Source organism: Macrotis lagotis, chromosome 8 (genome assembly GCF_037893015.1).
Source record: "Macrotis lagotis isolate mMagLag1 chromosome 8, bilby.v1.9.chrom.fasta, whole genome shotgun sequence".
NCBI classification, from domain to species: Eukaryota; Metazoa; Chordata; class Mammalia; order Peramelemorphia; family Peramelidae; genus Macrotis; species Macrotis lagotis.
Window position 1 is genome coordinate 140,180,471 of NC_133665.1, and position 18,275 is coordinate 140,198,745.

At 40.3% G+C, this 18,275-nt stretch overlaps 1 protein-coding gene across 2 annotated transcripts; it reads left to right on the top strand.

The window, feature by feature from the left end:
* Nucleotides 1–7,677: 7,677 nt before the first annotated feature.
* MKRN2OS (MKRN2 opposite strand) lies at nucleotides 7,678–16,318 on the top strand. 2 transcript variants are annotated; one of them, XM_074198536.1, is made up of 4 exons: nucleotides 7,678–7,986; nucleotides 10,103–10,152; nucleotides 12,172–12,334; nucleotides 14,362–16,316. In XM_074198536.1, exons 1-4 carry the CDS (start codon nucleotides 7,778–7,780, stop codon nucleotides 14,582–14,584), a joined length of 645 nt encoding a protein of 214 aa, XP_074054637.1. In that variant the 5' UTR covers nucleotides 7,678–7,777; the 3' UTR covers nucleotides 14,585–16,316. The 2 variants fall into 2 exon arrangements, with proteins under 2 accessions (XP_074054637.1, XP_074054638.1); XM_074198537.1 differs by lacking the exon at nucleotides 7,678–7,986 and adding an exon at nucleotides 7,993–8,254 and having other exon boundaries at nucleotides 14,362–16,318.
* Nucleotides 16,319–18,275: the final 1,957 nt, after the last annotated feature.

The following is an 18,275-nucleotide window of genomic DNA, read 5'->3' on the forward strand; positions in this document are numbered from 1 at the left end:
CTTTCCCATCCCATTTTCTCTAAAAGATTATCCTCTCTGTCATCCCAACTCTCTTACATAATCTTCTGTCTCTTCCTGTCTACTGACTCCTTCCCTACTCCTACAAACATATCTATTTCTCCCCCATTCTCAAACAATCCTTGATTGCTCTGTCTCTGCTAATCTATTTCTCTTTTGCCCTTCGAGGCTAAATTCAAGGAAAAAGTCATCTACAAGAGGTGCTTCACTTTCTTCTCACTCTCTTCTTAACTTCTTAGTCTAGTTTCCAGTCTTATTCCAACCAATCTATTCTCTGCAAAGAAACTGAAATTCAGGGTGGCTAGGTGGCACAGTGGATAGAACAGGAGTACCTGAGTTCAAATCTGGCCTCAGACACTGGAGACGTACTAGCTTGGGCAAGTCATTTAACCCCACTGCCTTAAATAAATTTTAAAAAATTAAAAAAAAAGAAACTAAAGATCTCTTAATTTCTGAATCCAATGGCTTTTTCTTATCCTCATTCTTCTTGACCTCTCTGCAGCCTTTAACATTCTTAATTACCTTGTCCTCCTTGATACTCTCTTCTTTCTGGGTGTTTCAGGACACTCTTCTCTCCTGGTTCCCCTTCTACCTATCTGGTCACGCCTTCTCTGTCATCTTTGCTGGATCACAACCTGAATACTTCCAGATGAAGGACTGGCCTATTAGAAGAACTCTAGCAAGAATCTTACTAGCTATGACTAGAAAAGAAATACCCCTGTGATTGGCACGGACAATCTATTCACTTTACCTTTATAGAGAGAGACAATGGAGACTTCCTTGAATTCTTGGGAGATAACCTTTTCGTGTCATATAACCTGGAAAACTTCAGTCAGTTTTTGGATGAGCAATGTCCCCTCCCCCATCTTGTAGATCTCAGCTGGAATAGAATCACAACCTCTAACTATAAGTAATCATGGGGTTCTGTTCTGGGCCCTCTTTGCTTTCTATACTATTTTACTTAGTGTTATCATCACTACCATGGATTTAATTACCATCTCTATGCTGATAATTCTCAAATCTAGTTCTGCTGACCTACAGTTTTGCATCTTTTTTTACAAGTGCCTTTCATAAATTTCCAAGACACATCTTAAACTCAATATGTGCCAAACAGAATTCATTTTCTTTTCCCCTAAACCTTGTCCTATTCCTACCTTCCCCATAAGAGGGCAACCCCAGACCTAGTTCTTCAGATTCACAACCCAGGAGTCATCCTGGATTCTGCCCTATTTCTTGCCCTTTGAATCCAATCTATTACAAAGCCATCACAGTATAATACACCCCTCTGTCCTCTAACATTGCTACCACTCTAGTAGTAGCTAGGTGGCACAGTGGATAGAGTACTGACCTTGGAGTCAGGAGGACAGGAGTTCAAATCCAGCCTCAGACACTTGATACTTACTAGCTGTGTGACCCTAAGCAAGTCACTTAACCCTGATTGCCTCACATCCAGAGCCACCTCCAGTCATCCTAATTCATGTCTAACCATTGAATCTAGATGGCTCTGATAACACAGTACAGCACCCCCTCAAATCCAAATCATGTGCTTTTCACCTTCCTGATGTCATGCTCTTCTCTGATAAAAAAAAAAGACAAACCTCATAATCAGTGCCAACCCTGCATCCCCTGATAAGGACTATCCCACACCTGGATTATTATATTAGCTACTGGTGGGTCTGAAACAGGGGAACTCTGGGCAGAGAAATATTGTAATTTTTTTAGTATGTGAAACAAGTCTTGTAATTTTTTTTGGTTCAGTAACAGTGTTTTCCATTCTGTATTAGTTCTTATAAACCTCATTTCCTAAACCTCTCTGGACTTTTAACAGTACTTCCCCAGATGTCTGACCTTAAAGTGTTCTCTATTCTGTATTGGTTCTTACAAACCCCATTTCCTAAGCCACTTTGAACTTTACCATTAGCCTGACTTTGCTCATGTCCTGGAGGCAGAGCATGCACAGTACCAAAAGACAACACTCATGGGCAGTATTAATAAACATTACTTTTGTACAGTGAATACCTTAGTCAGATAATAGTCATTCCTTAAGGACCAGCCCTGTTGCATGCATTTTGGATTTTGCCTGAAGCCAGGTGTTAAATCACATCTCAAATACTGTCCTTGCTCTTCCCACCATAGAAACGTATTTATGCAAGGTTCTATCCTGGCTTGCCTTCTTTCCTATGTGACTTGGTGGGACAGGAGCCCTCCCCCCCATTCTTTCTTTCTCCAGGCTGGATTCATGTGATCCCATTTCCATGCTGCTGGACCCATGTGGTCCACACTCTATGTGACACTTCCTTTAATTTGATGATCTTCTGTTTTTATTATCCCCCCCCCTGCTGTTTTCTTTGTTTAATTTGACCATCCTCTTAACTCTCTCAGCTTGTAACTTTTATTGCTTAATCTTACCACCAAAACATGATTCCCACTACTCTCCTTCATTAGGGATCAATAGTTTCCTGCCTTCACTTTGGTCCTTTCCCTCAGCTTCTGCTAATCAACCTGTCCTTTAAGCCTCTCTTTCCCATTAGCTCACAGTCACACTGAAAAACTCACTGTCTTGCTACTTCTCCAAAGAATTTAATTTGTGAACTTTTTGTAGTAACTTGTAAACCTTTTGTGCAACCTGTGAATTAAAGTCTAAGCCTTTTTTTACCCCCACCTTCACATCAGAGAGTTTGGTGATTTCATTACCTAAAATAAACCATAGTTGTTTCTCCCAGATTTCCCCACCCCAGTTGCTCCAGTAATAGGTCTGCCTGCATTCATTCTCTACCCATTGCAATCTGTCCTCCATTCAACCACAAAAATGCCTTTTTTTAAAATGCAAATCTTAACATGTCACCAGCTCCGTTATTCAACAAACTCAAGTGGCTCTCTGTTGCCTCCGGGATTAAGCACAAAATCCACTGTGTTCAGTATGTATAACCTAGCTCCCACTTACCCTTCCAGTCTTCTCATACCTTACTAGCTTCCATAGACTCTTCAGTCCAGTGACACTGGTCTTCTGGCTGGTGCATGAAAAAAGACACTTCCATCCTTGGCACATGTTGAATGGCTTCGGTCATGTCCTGATCTTCATCACCCCATTTGAGGTTTTCTTAGAAAAGTTCCTGGAGTGGTTTGCCCCTTCCTTCTCCAATTCATTTACAGATGTGAAAATGGAAACAAGGTTAAAAGTGACTTGCCCAGTGAATTATAAGCTAGTAAGTATCTGGGGCTAGATTTGAACTCAGGTTCTCCTAACTCCATGGTCAGGACTCTATCCACTATAGAGTCCCAAAGTAGAAAACTAAAGGACCAAGATTCCAGGGTGACAAAGGAACCTGAGGCTAACAGTTCTTGTGGAGGAAAGGAAAGAAAGCGGCTCTTGAAACCATTGTCTTGAAAATGAGGACAGCCTAGAAGAACAAACCTGTTCTCACTAAACTTCTAGATATATCTGGGTTTTTCTTCCTAGCACCTCCTTCTTTTGTTAGTGAATTACATATTAATTTGTACCAACTCCCAGCATATAAGAAAGGCTCCTAAATAAGGTCTAGGACCACTTAAAAGAAATCAGCCTAAAACTCCCCAGAAGAGAAACCAAGAGAATAAAAATGATTATTATGCAGATAACCAACCACTGCAGTACCTCTGCTAAGAAAACTTTAAATGGAATCCTGAAGAATCAGCCATGATGATGGGGCGGCCAGGTGGCACAATGGATAGAGCTTAGAGCTTGGAGTCAGGGGTACCTGAGTTCAAATTAGGCCTCAGACACTTAATAATGACCTAGCTGTGTGGCCTTGGGCAAGTCACTTAACCCCATTGCCTTGCAAAAACCTAAAAAAAAAAAGAATCAGCCATGATGGAAAACAACTAGAATGGTTGTTCATTGTGTATCAGTGTCAGGATGCTGAAATCCCAGGCTAAGCACCACTTGGTAGTCCCTGAAGGCTCAGAGTGAATATAAATAACAATTATTTCTGTTTTAGCAAGAAACCCTGAAGGTCTTCCTCTCCCATATTGATTTTTTTAAATGTGTTTGCTTGCTTTTGACTAGGGAAAGAAGTCATTTTTGTCTTATTTCTTGACTAGTCTTAATTATTGAATGGGCATTGCCTCAGTTGAAATGAGACCTATTAAAGAACTTTACTCAATAAGTTCCAAGGTCTCCTACTCCATCCAGGGCCAGTTCCAGTAATCCTGATCCATATCTGGCCACTCCAGAGAAGAAAGGGAAGCTGGTGACTTTGCATAGTTCTCCCTCACTTAAATCCAATTCACTTGCATGTCATGGCATCACTTCCCGGATCTAGGCCTTCTTCAAGAATGAAGGCCAAGAAACAAAGAACAACCAAATGTTGAAATGTGGAAAAATGGGAAAAAAAGCTAGCTTCAGTCTGACAACAAGCATTTGTTAAATCAAGAAGCATAACCATCTAATATGGGCTGGACACTTTCATTAATCATTAGGGATTAGCACAAGAAAAAGGAAAAAATTAGTCTTGCTCTATTCTTGGGAAACTCATAATCTAATGGGGGGAGGGGGGAAGGTTCAGACAACTATTTGAAGACAAGCTAGAGACAAGATAAATTGGAGATAATCCCAGATGGAAGACATTAGCATTAAAGGGGATCTGGAAAGAAGATGAGATTTTAGCAGAGAGGCCAGTTTAAGATGTCCAGTAGACAGAGCTAGGAAACTGAATGGTATGCCTTGATAAAGAAATCTGGGAATCATCAACATAGAGATATTGAGAATTAATTAATGAAATTAAGTGAAACAATATAAAGAAGATCATAGGGCCCAGGATAGAGGTTTGGGGTTACCCAAGGTTAATAGGCAGATGTCCAGAATAGCCAGCAAAGGAGACTGAAAAGGTACTCAGGTAGATAGATAGGAGAAGAGCCAAGAGAGAGTAATGTCATAAAGCCTTACTATCAAGTAGGAGAGGATTATCAGCAACATCCAAGGTTGTAATCCAAAGGACTGAGAAAATATCAGATTTGGCAGCTCATAATTTTGGACAGTGGTTTCTGCATGAAGAAGTTGGGACCCAGCCTGGATGTAAAGTTAACAGAATAAGAAAAAAGGACATGGAGGCATAGATTCTCAAAAAGCATAGTCCCAAAGGTTATGGACATGGGACAGTAACTAGTAGGGCTGAATAGTTCCAAGGTAAGGGCTTTTGTGAGAATGGGAAAGAAATGAAAGTATTTGTGGAAAGTAGTAAAGAAAGGACAGCTAGGTGGCAAGTGGATAGAGCACCGGCTCTGGAGTCAAGAGGAACTGAGTTCAAATCCAGAATCAGACACTTAATAATTACCTAGTTGTGTGATATTTGGCAATTTAAGGCAATTGCCTTAAATATATTTTTTTTAAATTTAAAGAAAATTAGTTAAAGAAGAGACTGAATGTGAGGATGATAGGACAATGAGCTGGAGAAGATGGGAAAGAATAGGATCACTTGTTTATAAAGAGGGGTTTGCCTTGGCAAGAAGAAAGACCACTTCTTCAAGTGAGACAGGGATGAATTGGGGATACAACAGAAGCATCTAGGTGGTATGAAATGGAGAGGAGGGGAGAAGAGGGACCCTCTCAGAGACTGGCCTCATTTTTTCAATGAAACATGAGGCAAAGTTTTTAGGGGAAGAGGGGAGAGGGAGAGTTGAGGGAGGAAAAGGTTTGGGAAAAGCATTGTTATGAGTAGGTTTGTGAGTCAATGGGAATTGCTTTGCCATAGTGACGGTCCAACTGAAATGATGTAATATAAATTTATAGTGGGTTTAGTCAGCATGATTTCCTGGTTTTTCTCCAGGCCTGTTCAGTAGCATGTGAGTAGCCTGTGGAAGCTGAGACTTTGCAGAGCAAGATTAGTGATGGGATAAAGAGATATGGCAGAATTGGGGAAAGCAAGAGACTATAGCTAGCGCAAAGATGTTTGCCTGGAAAAGAGAGAAGGGTAAAGGAATTGGAAGTTATGATGAGGGCAAAGAACCAGGGTTTCAGGTTGTAAGGCACAGAGAGAGGATGGAATAATAGCAGGTTGTGATTAGAGAAGGGAATTTCAGAGGTCATGAAGATGGACACGATGCAATTGTGGATGATGATGGCAAGATCAAGAGTATGTCCGATGGCTGAATAATAGGAAAAGCGTGATCCAGGCTGCCTAGGGAATTGCATTGTGTTTTCAAGGTTGCCAAACTGCTCCCTGACACAAAACTCCTTATTTCTGATACTGGTATTCTCTCAGTGATGCTATGTGCCTGTGCATTGATAAAATTATACAATTTTAGATGAGCCAAAATGACAAGTGACCAGAAGGGCCATGAAGAGTTGCATGCTAGGCAAAAGCAAGCTGCAAAATCTTGGCTTACATTCAAGAAGTAACAGAAAAGATAACATCCTGGAAAGATATGATCAGAAAAGGGGGTGGGACAAGCATATATTATTCAGATGCCTTCTCCTGTTCTCCTGGACCCCTCCCCGTCTCACACATTTGCCAAGGCAAATTATGTACAAGGGAGAAAGGCCAAAGTGTTCTAAAGGTAGAAATAGTGGAGGAGGAATACATTTCCAGGGGTGAGTAGGTGGTGAGTTGGCCTGGTGATAGGTAGATGACTTGATAGGAGATTGCAGGATGTAACACTTATGTTAATTAGATCGTTAAGAAACTGAATAATAATGATTAGCATTCATATAGTGGCTTAATATTTGGAAAGTGCTTTACGTATGTCATTTTACTTATTGCAGCAATATAGATACTATTATCTTCATTTTATAGATGAAGAAACTGAGACTAAGAGAAGGGAACTGATTTGCCCAAGGTCACACTGCTAGTAAGTATGAAGCAAGATCTGAACTCAGGACTTCTTCATTTTAAATCCAGTACTCTTATCTAATGTACTGCCATTTCTATGTTATCCACCATTTGGGTCATCCAGCTATTATGTGTCTGACGCAGGGCTTCTTGAATTAGAAGCCATCAAGCTAGCCACTACACCTTGCTGTCTCTCCTTATTCTTGCCATTTTTTTCTTTTCTTTTTTTTTAAAGGTTTTTGCAAGGCAATGGGGTTAAGTGGCTTGCCCAAGGCCACACAGCTAGGTCATTATTAAGTGTCTGAGACCGGATTTGAAGCCAGGTACTCCTGACTCTAGGGCCGGTGCTTTATCCACTGTGCCACCTAGCCACCCCTTGCCATTTTTTCTTGACTAATATGAGAATAACTATTTATAGTAGGTGCTGCTTCTGTTACCCCTCCAGATAAAGATGTGGACCTTTAAATCCCAAGTTTTAGAACCAAAGAATTTTAGAGATAGAAAGGAACCTTCTAAAAAGGAGCTCCCTCAAGACAACTTGAGGCCGGGAAAGGTGGCAAGGTTTTCCCAAGGTCACCCAGGTGCCTCACAACCAAGTTAGGATAGGATTTCAGATCTGCCTCTTTTTCCAGTGTTCTTTTCACTTTACTTTTCCCAAATAATTAAAAAAAAAAGTGGTGACTGATGAACTGAAGAACTCCTTGGCTGCAGTGAGGTCCTCTATTTAGGGACAGAAGGTGACAGCCTCATGAGGATGGCTCCTCCAAAGGAGGCTGGCTCTTTAAGAACAGAATTTGTGGGACTTCCCTGTTCCTGGGTGCTCTCAGCTGTTTGGCTCCCAGGACTGTCTGTCTGAATGAAGTCATTGTAGATCGGGTTACCTGGCCTGGAAGGTTGAGCTCCAAGTGTTCAGTAAAGGGGAGGAGGAAGCAGGGAAGTCTGTGGTCGCTGCCATGCAGCCCGGCCGAGCCATCATCCAATTCCGCCACTGTGGAAAGGATGTCTATTGCTTCAGGGTCCCTGACCTTTGCCCGGCGTGCCATGGGCCCCTGAGCTTCAGGAATCTGGATGAGGCCCCTATCAGCATTGCCACCCCATTGGTCCATGGGCACCAGCAGCAGTGCGTCTTCCTGCTCAGGCCAACTCTGGGGACCTTCCTTAGGTACAGTCTGATCCAGAGGCGGTAGGGAGAGGTGTGCTTGGGTTTTCTTCTAGGTTTTTCATCTTCACTTCCTCACTTTAAGAAGGGCAGCCTTCTGGAGTTTTCCCCTCATGATCTTGGACCTTGCTTCCTCCCTCTTTTGAGATTTGTGCTTTAAATTTGTTTGCACAAAAATCATGAAAAAATATTTTGGGCATTAAATAGTATTATTAACAATTTTGGACTATAAAATGTTGCTCCAAATGAGGAACTTTCTCGACCAGTTCAGGTTGGTGTCTTCTCCGTACCTCTTCATTCTTTTTCACTTTCAACAGTTTTTAAATTATATTTTAAAATAATTTTTAACGTTTGTTTTTTAAGATCTTGAGTTCCAAATTCTCTCTTTCCCTTCCTTTCCTACCCTCCTTATTGAGAAAGCAAGTAATAGTCTTCATAGTGAAGAGTTACCTGGTCTACTAAGTGACTTGTCTAAGGTCACCTAGCCAGTCTGTGTCAGAGGGGTGATTCAAATCTAGTCTTTCTGATTCTGGTGCCTGTCCTCTGTCCTCTCCACCAAGCTGCCTCTCTTTCCTAGTGCTTACCACAATGTCTGACAAGTAGTGAGTGATTAATTAATGCTGATTGATTGGTTGATCCTAATTCTCATTTATATAGCACTTTTAAATGGAGCCTCACCATAAAGCTCAAAGAGCTAGATGGTCCTGTTATCCTCACTTTTTCCCCCAATTGATATTTTATCTTTCCAATTACATGTTATGAAAGTTTTGCATCATTCATCTACATGCGTATGCATTATGTATAAGTTACCTAAGTTCCTTCCACCCTCCCTTCCCACCCCCTTCCCCTCAATGGTGAACAAACTGATGAACATTATACATATACAATTGTGTTTAACATGTTTACAGATGAAGAATTAGGATTGAGGGAGAAGAAAGAAAACCATAAGATAGGAAAGAAAAACGTAAGAGAATTTTTAAAAAGGTGAACATAGTGTTCATTCAGATTCTACAGGTGGTTTATTGTTTTGTTTTTTTCCCCTCTTGATATGGACAGCATTGTCCACAAGTCTCCCAGAGTAGTCCTAGCTCTCTGAATGCTGAGAGGGGCTGCATGTGATTCTCATTTTGCAAATGGGGAAACAGAGACTCAAAAAGAAAGATTAAGTGGGAAAACCCCTAGCCTTGGAATCAGAAGATTTGGGGTCTCATCCCTGATGCAGATTCCCTAGGCAAATCACTTCCCTAGTCTGGACCTGTTTCCTTATCCAGAAAAAGAGGGAGTCAGACTTGGCTTCTGAGAATGTCCAGTTCTACATTTATGGTCCTCTCTGAAAGAGGCCCCAGAGCTAAAGGGTGTCATAGGGAGGGATTTGAACTCTTGACTCCAGGCTGGGCTCAAAGTACTCAGGCTCTCAACAATTGGCAAACACATTCACAGCTCCCATTTACTGGCTGGGCGAGAAGGATGAGTACAAATTGGGATATAAATGTGAAGCAAATTGAGGCTGGGCCAATATGAGTACTTTGAAGAAAGGTCAAAAGTCTAAGGGTTTAAGACAGAAATGAGAAACTAGCTGCAAGAATTCAGGAACCAGGGAATCATTGCCATCTCCCAGAGGCAGGATATAGGGAACATTGAAATATATATATAGGCAAAGGAAGTCTGACTCCCCTTGACAGCTGAATACATTCTTCCATCCATTCTCTGCCCTTCTCTTCTAAGGTAAGTTTATGGCTTCATGTCTGGGTCTGCCACATCGGTCCTGATGGACTCAGAGGGCTCAGAGATCAAGGACCCCAGGATGCTGACTGAGCCTTCCAGGCTGTGGATTGGTAGAAGAAGACCCCCTCCTGTGCTGGCTCCTCTGTCCTTCCCTCCCACCTATACCCTTGACAGTCCTTTAGGTATTTTAAGGGGGCCCCACTACATATGGTAGTTCACAAACATGATGGCGCACCTACTGTGCATTACACATTTTGCTAAGCTCAGGGGATTCTGAAGCATACATTCTTCCTGACCATTCTAATTTAGTACGCTCAACATCTATTGGATATCAGTTTTTCAAGTGAAAAGGAATGATCTATAGAAGATTTCTAAAAAGAAATTTTTTTTTCAGGGACTATGATGGAAATGCTGATCTCCATGTTGGAATAACCAATACACATGGTAAAAAATGATTTCTTTTATCTTTTCATTCTGGTTCTCTCGGGTTCATTTAGGTTCAGTTCTCCAAATGTTGATTTAAGAATACCTCATAGTACCACACCCCTGTTTGCATCTATTCATGTACCTGGTGTGAAGTGCCTACTCTGCACATAGCAGAGGGTTAGGGATATGGGGACAAAGGGAGATGAGGGAGGGAGTTTCCTAACCCTAAAGAGTCAACACACTCCCTAGGAGGGGAAGACATTTATAACCCACAAATAGATGCTATACTACATTTAACAATTGGAGGAGGAGGGCAAGGACATTTATAACTAGGGGAATCAGGAAAGGATTTCCATAGAAGATTGCCCATGAGCTGGGTCTTGAAGGAAGCTGGAGATCTATTTACCAGCTGTATAGTTTGGGGTATTTGAGCCTTAGTGAAGTTATAAAACGGTTCAGTCATGTTTGACTCTTTGTGACCCCATTTGGAGTTTTCTTGGCAAAGAGACTTGAATGGTTTGCCATTTTCTTCTTTGGCTCATTTTATAGATGAGGAAACTGAGGCAAACAAGGTGACATGACTTGTCCAGGGTCACACTGCTTTGAACTCAGGAAGATGAGGTTTCCTGTCTCCAGGCCCAGCGCTCTGTGCATATGCCCTCCCCACCCAGCTGCCTAAGAAAATCACACAAATCCCTTACCTAACACGAAGGGTTGTAATCTATGTGTAGCCCATTCTCTCCTCAGATGGTGAAGCTGCTGAAAACTCACCATCTATTCAAAACTACCTCATGGGTCCTGATGAATGTTAGTTAAAAGATCATTATCTTGCAGAAAACAAAATCTCACACAAATAGGGGTAGAGTGTCCCACACATGGGGACTTGTAGGACCCCCTATATGTGTGGCAGAAGGCATATGAATTGTGGAATTCATATGGAGAGGGTACTTGGGAGCCCCAGGGTAATGTCCCAGCCAGAGCATCAGCTGCTTCCCTGCAAAGCTGCTGGTCATCTGGTCTGCTGGTGCCAACGAGCTGTGACACCTTTTGCTGGCTCATCATAGAATGGCAAACACTGAGTGACTTCTCCAAAGAAGGGTTTTAGCCCATTGCTTCATCATAGCACCGGCCAGCTAGGCAACAAAAGCCCTTAGACAGAGGTTCTCTGCCTTTATTTGAACTTCTATACTGCTTGAACTGCCTTTGAGTTCAGACTATTGGATTTCACATGGGCACATTCCTATCCACTAGCATTCTGTGCCTGGGCACTATCCTGAGGCCATGCAAATTACCCCAGGATGTCCCCTGGTCAGACTAGAGGATGAAGTCTTAACTTCATTACACAAGAAACCCACCTCTCTCCTTAAATAGGTGAAGGATTTTAATCACCCAGTCAACTAACATGTATTGGTTGTAAGAAAATACTAAGTTATTCTAAGCACTGGATTTACGGATTCATATTCTCAATGAAATAGATTTGGGAGTCTTTTAGTCATTGGGTTTTATCAGGGTGTAGGGCTATACTCTTTTCTTAAAACATGGTTCACCATTTTCCCTTTACACCACATTCATATATTGTTCCATTGAATGCAAACCCAAACATTGAAGGGAGGCAAAGTCTACTCACATAAGAAGCCAGATCACAGACTTTTAAAAGTTTAAATTTTTTTTTCTTTAGGAAAACATGAGACACTTAGCCCTGAAATAGAACCTATTCCACCTAAGAATTTGAAGAGCATTTTCCTTAAGGTCATTGCAGAGTTGTGTCTTCCTGGGGGACAGTGAGAGCAAGAATTGCTTGAGTGTTCTCTAGTGCATTTAGCCACAATGTCAGGGATGGCCCTCTGAAGTTTCTACTGGCCTCCTCTCAAGAATCTGGAATCCATTGATACTGGACCCCTTCCTGTTATGTTGACATAAAAGAAATTATGAATATATGTAAAGTAATGATTTTGTAGATGCTTTCCCATAATTTGTTTCTCCTAAAGCAGAATTCATACTCATGCTCCTAGACCAGTTTGATTCTTTTTAAAATAGGAATTGTATATAATTACAACGAGCAAGGTGTCCAGAGAGATGAAGTTGGGTGGGAACAGAGTATAAGTATTCCGCTATTACAGCCCAACATGTTTGGATTGATGGATCAATGGGATAAATATCTGGAAGAGTTCTCTGCAACAGATGACTGGTCTCCAAGTAGGTATGTAGTTCTAAAGAACCTAATAGAACCTAAAGAAACTATCATCAGGTATTAGATTTCCAATAGCCACTTTTTGTGAGACTTTTAGAGATTTCTCCAAGATTTGCAAACTTCTCAGTAATGAGATGGGTCATAATTCAGTGAATTTTAACTCATACAAGGAGGACTTGTGTCATGAAGAAGTGGGGATCAATTATTCTGAGAGACACAGGGGTATCAGTCAATATGGGACGGCCTTTGGAAAGATGATTTTCAGATCAGGCAGGTGGAGGAAGGGGGCTGGTGATCCCATAAGAGGCACCCTCCTGATTGGACATCTGGATTCTTGTCTTTCTCTTAGTTGGGTGGAGGGCAAGTATGCTTGCCCAGGTTCTGTTGAACACGAGTCAGGCATGTATAATGGATTTCTCATTATGCAGGGAGGTAACATAAACTGAGGCTATAAGTTTCTAGTAAGGAAGATTCTAGATATTGGGAATTCCAGAAAAGGGGCAGTCACAACATGTTGGGAAAAGAGGTGGTTATCCTATTATAAGAAAGATAAGACACCCAGAAAACAGGTATTTTAGACTACTACAATGTATTACAAATTCCAACTAGGGTTTCCTTAATTTGGGTCAATGAATTTTCTGCAAAGCTGGTCAACATAAAAGCATGATAGATTTTTTTTTTTGCAAGACAATGGGGTTAAGTGGCTTGCCCAAGGCCACACAGCTAGGTAATTATTAAGTGTCTGAGGCCGGATTTGAACCGAGGTACTCCTGACTCTAGGGCCAGTGCTTTATCCACTGAGCCACCTAGCTGCCCCCTATGATATATCTTTTACATGAATAAAAAGTATTTCAGAAAGAATTAACCTTGGGTGAGTGGGCTAGGGAAACTTCACAATGATTAAAATCAGAGAAATTACTATTCTCTTCTCAGATATTCCCAGCCAAATTTATCAAGTAGAGATCTTTACACGTCACACACTAATATTAATTTCATGACCACCACCCCTTTCAGCTTTGTGTCTTTTAAAACTTATCATGGGGGCGGCTAGGTGGAGTAGTGGATAAAGCACCGGCCCTGGAGTCAGGAGTACCTGGGTTCAAATCCGGCCTCAGACACTTAATAATTACCTAGCTGTGTGGCCTTGGGAAAAACACTTAACCCCATTTGCCTTGCAAAAACCTAAAAAAAAAAAAATTATCATGAATTGAGAGAAGAAACCTGGTACAGAGGAAAGAAAAAAGGCACAAAAGTCAGAGACCTGGGTTCAGATCCCACCTCTAAATCTACCTGTGAGAACCCATTCCCAAAAGGAGGGAGGTCAGACCAGAAGGTATTTGAAGTCCTTTCCAGTTCTAAGTTATGAAATCAATTCTATTTCTGAGATATTCCTTGGAATAAATAGGTACAATCAGGACAATCACCAAAGCAATAGGAGAAAGAATGGAAAGGGCAATGCTTTGGGAGCTCCAAGTCCTTCCATTAACTGTGTGACCTTGAACAAGTTCCTGTATCTTCCTGAGTTCTAAATTCCATAGTCAGGATTTATAGATGATTAATTAGACTAGGAATCATGGTACCACAATCTAGAATTGAATTATCAAGTTAAAATTTTAACCATAGCTTCCATTTATTTGTGTGTTAAGGTTTGCAAAGCCCTTTCCATGTATTAGCTCACATTAATCTTATCATGACCCTGTGAATCATGGTTCTGGTTTTCTCTATTTTAGAGGTGAGGAAACTGAAATTCAGTTGATATTATTCCAGGGTCACGGAGCTAATAAAAATCTAAGATGGGATTCAAGCCCACTGAGCTCTTCCTGACTCTAAGTTCAGCCCTCTATCCTGATGATAATGATGATGTTTGTTCTTCATTTTCAAGGAAGGCCATGACATCAGGGAGGTGATGCCATGACAAAACACGTGAATGGAAAGGATGCACCCAGTTTAGGTCAATGATATGACAATTCCTATGTATGGCTTTGCCCTTGTTACCTATCAGATACCTTTTTAAATGACTGATTTTATTTTCAAAGGTATGAAGAACATCGCCACAACTGTTATACTTATGCCTTGACATTCATTAATTATATACTAACTGCGGAGGGAAAGCATCAATTGGACAAAGATGAATTCACTGAGAAATTTGTGGTACCAAGGACAAGGAGAGCTTCTAAGTATATCACTCTCTATCGGGCCATAGAAGAAGGTGGTTTCTACGTTATTGATCGCCTTGATTCAGATACAAATCTTCTTTAGGGGCACAATTTATGATGGAAAATTTAAAATGGAAAAGAGGTTAAATTTATAAGGGATTAATTACAGAACTTTTAGTTTCTGAACATTGGATTGTCATGGCTGAAGAAATCACTACCACATGGCCAGCTACTACCTGGTGATGGACCTTCTCATAATTAGTCAGTCTAGTCTTCAGGCACAATCCATCCCACTGGAACCATAGCCAACATCTTTTCTGTAAACATGGCGTGACCTGTCAGGAAACTTGCTGCTTTGATCAATTCTTCCAAGAATCTAGAATAGCTTCCTTAACATGAAGAAGTTATTAGAGTTTAATCTTTATTTTAAATTGTAGTGATAATTATATCATAATCATTCCTGTACATATTTCTCCCCCATAAGCACTGATTCTTACTTTTAAAAAAATGATATTACTACAGTGTCCCATATATTTCTCCTCTATCCACTCCCAGAGCACCATCTGATACAATGAATTATTTTTTTTAAAGATAGGGAAAGCACAACTGATTGATATACTGAAAAAAGTTCAAAAACAGGTGCAATGTATAACTTCTATGAACCTTTCACCTTCACAAATGGGTAAATTGGGGATGGCTTCACTTTCTCTCCATTTTTGAGTCTGAATCTTTTAATAAATAAAAAGTTAAGCAAAAATAATATTCTTATCTGAAATGTATGTATGTATGTATGTATCATTCATTTTCCACAACATTTATACCTTTCTGCCATTAAGAGAAAAGTACATATCAAGAGTAGGGCTTTTTATGACTAGAAATGATGTTATACCACAGTCTCCAAGTAATCAAAATTATAGGTCATTCAAAAGGAAAGACACATAGTAGGTGTAAATAGGTCACAACATATTACCAACATCAAATTGCTCATAAGAGGTGGCATAAAAAATTATCAGAAGGATGTATTAAGTGGAAAAGTAGTAGGGCTGTCCATGGAGCATTATATTGGTACCTATGTAATATTGAGATAGCTAAAGGAAGCTGGAGCTGTGAGTTATTTATAGGAAAATTGTACAAGAGAGAAAGTAGGTGGGTTGGGTTCTGTACCACATTATGAACTTAAAACAGATTCACTCAAGAACATGTATTATGACTAATGAAAATGTCCCAAATAAAAGCATTTTTTCAGTTCAAATAACCCAGTATAAATGATTTGTGAAAATAATTAAGAAACTGTCCTCATTCAGCAATTGCTGGATCAAAGGGTATGTACATTTTTACTACTGGGTCTATACTCTGAAGAGATCATGCAAAACAGTAAAAACATCACTTTACAAAAAATATTCACAGCAGCCCTATTTATGGTGGCAAAGAACTGGAAATTGAGTGAATGTCCATCAACTGAGGAATGGCTAAACAAATTGTGGTATATGTACATTATGGAACACTATTGTTCTAATAGAAACCTGGAGGGATGAGAATTCGGACAAGCCTGGAAGGATTTGCATGAACTGATGCTGAGTGAGATGAGCAGAACCAGAAGAAAACCATACACCCTAACAGCAACATGGGGGTGATGATTAACCTTGATGGACTTGCTCATTTCAAAAGTGCAACAATCAGGGACAATTTTAGGGTATCTGAGATGGAGAATACCATCTGTATCCAAAGAAAGAGTTGTGGAGTTTAAACAGACCAAAGACTATTGCCTTTAATATAAAAAAAAAAAGGTTCTTATATAATTTTGCTCTTATTTTTTCCTTAAGGATATGATTTCTCTCTCAACACATTCATTTTGATCAATGCATAACATGGAAACAATGTAAAAGCTATCAGACTATCTTTTGTGGGGGGTGGGGGAGGAAAGCAAGATTGGGGGGGGTAAACTGTTAAATTAAATTAAAACTGTTAAATTCAAAAAACAAAAAGAAAATTGTCCTCAATTTTAGAACATCTATCTATGGATCTAAATTATCCTTCCAGACTGATTTTACTTGACTTCTCTGTAGGCCAGGGCACAGCTAAATTGTCCTACTTGCTGTTCCTTGAATACAGCATGCTGTGCACTTGCTCAGCTTGTTTCCCATGCCTGAGATGTTCACTTTTCCATACCTATGCCTCTTGGAAACTCTGGTTCCCTTTAAGGTGCATTTTACATGCCATTTTAACAATTTGGGGGGTATTTTAATTAATAACTTTCTCCATTTTCCTCCCTTCCCCACCCCAAACTGGGAGAAAAGGAAAAACCGGTAACAAATTCTCCCACTGACTGTCTCATTCTCTTCTTGAGTCAATAGCTGCGAAGAACAGGGTAGCATACTCCATCACTCATGTGCTGAGATCCTGGTTGGCCACTGCTTTGATCAGTGTTCATAAGTCTTTCAAATATTGTTATCCATGTTGTACTCCTGGTACAATATCAAATTGTACCTGGTTTTGGTCACTTCACTACACATCGCTGCAAATATGTCTTCCCATGTTCCCATGAAACCCATTTCCTATTACTTTTTAATCATTTTTAATTAATATTTTAAAAATTAGTTAATTGAAATCCATTTTTCTCTCTGTTTTCCACTGAGTAGGAAAAACAAAACTTATTATAAATGTTGAGTCAAGCAAAACAAAATTGGTAACATTAAAACATAGTGTTATGCCTCAGTCTGCACATGAATTCCATTACCTCTCAGGTTGTAGATGGCACATTTCATGACTGGACTTCTTGAAATTCTGATTGGTCACTGCATCCATCTTGCTTTTTTTTTTTTTAGCTTTTTTGCAAGGCAATGGGGTTAAGTGGTTTGTCCAAGGCCACACAGCTAGGTCATTATTAAGTGTCTGAGGCTGGATTTGAACTCAGGGACTCCTGACTCCAGGGCCAGTGCTCTATCTACTGTGCTACCTAGCTTTTTAAAAGTAGTTTTTTTTTTTTTTTTTTTGCTAGGCAAATGGGGTTAAGTGGCTTGCCCAAGGCCACACAGCTAGGTAATTATTAAGTGTCTGAGACTGGATTTGAACCCAGGTACTCCTGACTCCAAGGCTGGTGCTTTATCCACTACACCACCTAGCCGCCCCTAAAAGTAGTTTTTACAATATCTTCATTGTATTAATTGTTCTTCAGGTTTTACTCACTTCACTTTGCATCAGTTCATTCAAGTCTTCTTCAAGTCTCTCTGAAAGCATTCCCTTAATTTCTTACAACACAATAATATTCTATCACATTTGCAAACAACTTAGTCATTTCTCAATTGATAGGCACTCCCTTAATTTCCAGTTGTTAGAAAAAGAGCTACTACAGAAATACTTTTCTACAAACGGATCCTCCACCTCCCTCTTTTATCTCTTTGGGGAAGAGGCCCAGTCATGGTATCAGGAGGTAAAATGGCATGCCACTTTGGGAAATAGTTCAAATTTCACGTGTCATCCCCTTAAAGAGGCTTTTTTTTAATTCTCTTAGTTACTGCAATCCCTGCCTCTACTCTCCCAAGGATACTGCATTGATTTTATACCTATCCTTACATATTATCTATGAATATGATGCATCTGTCTAGGGGAATGTTAGCTACTTGAAGGCAGGCCAGGGACTACAAGCTCTCACGTCTTGTATAGGTATCCCCAGATATTATAGCACAATATCTGACCCAGGGCAGGTGCTTCATAAATAGCTAGTGAAGGCTTGTGAGCACAATGCTGTTTTAAAAGAAGGGAATCTCGTTTATTCTTTGTTTTCGTAGAAAACT

Coding starts and splice junctions, on each gene's coding strand:
- MKRN2OS (XM_074198536.1), top strand. CDS start 7,778: ATGCAGCCCGGCCGAGCCATCATCCAATTCCGCCACTGTGGAAAGGAT. Junction 7,987..10,102: donor ACTCTGGGGACCTTCCTTAG/GTACAGTCTGAT, acceptor TTTTTTTTTCAG/GGACTATGATGGAAATGCTG. Junction 12,335..14,361: donor GATGACTGGTCTCCAAGTAG/GTATGTAGTTCT, acceptor TTATTTTCAAAG/GTATGAAGAACATCGCCACA.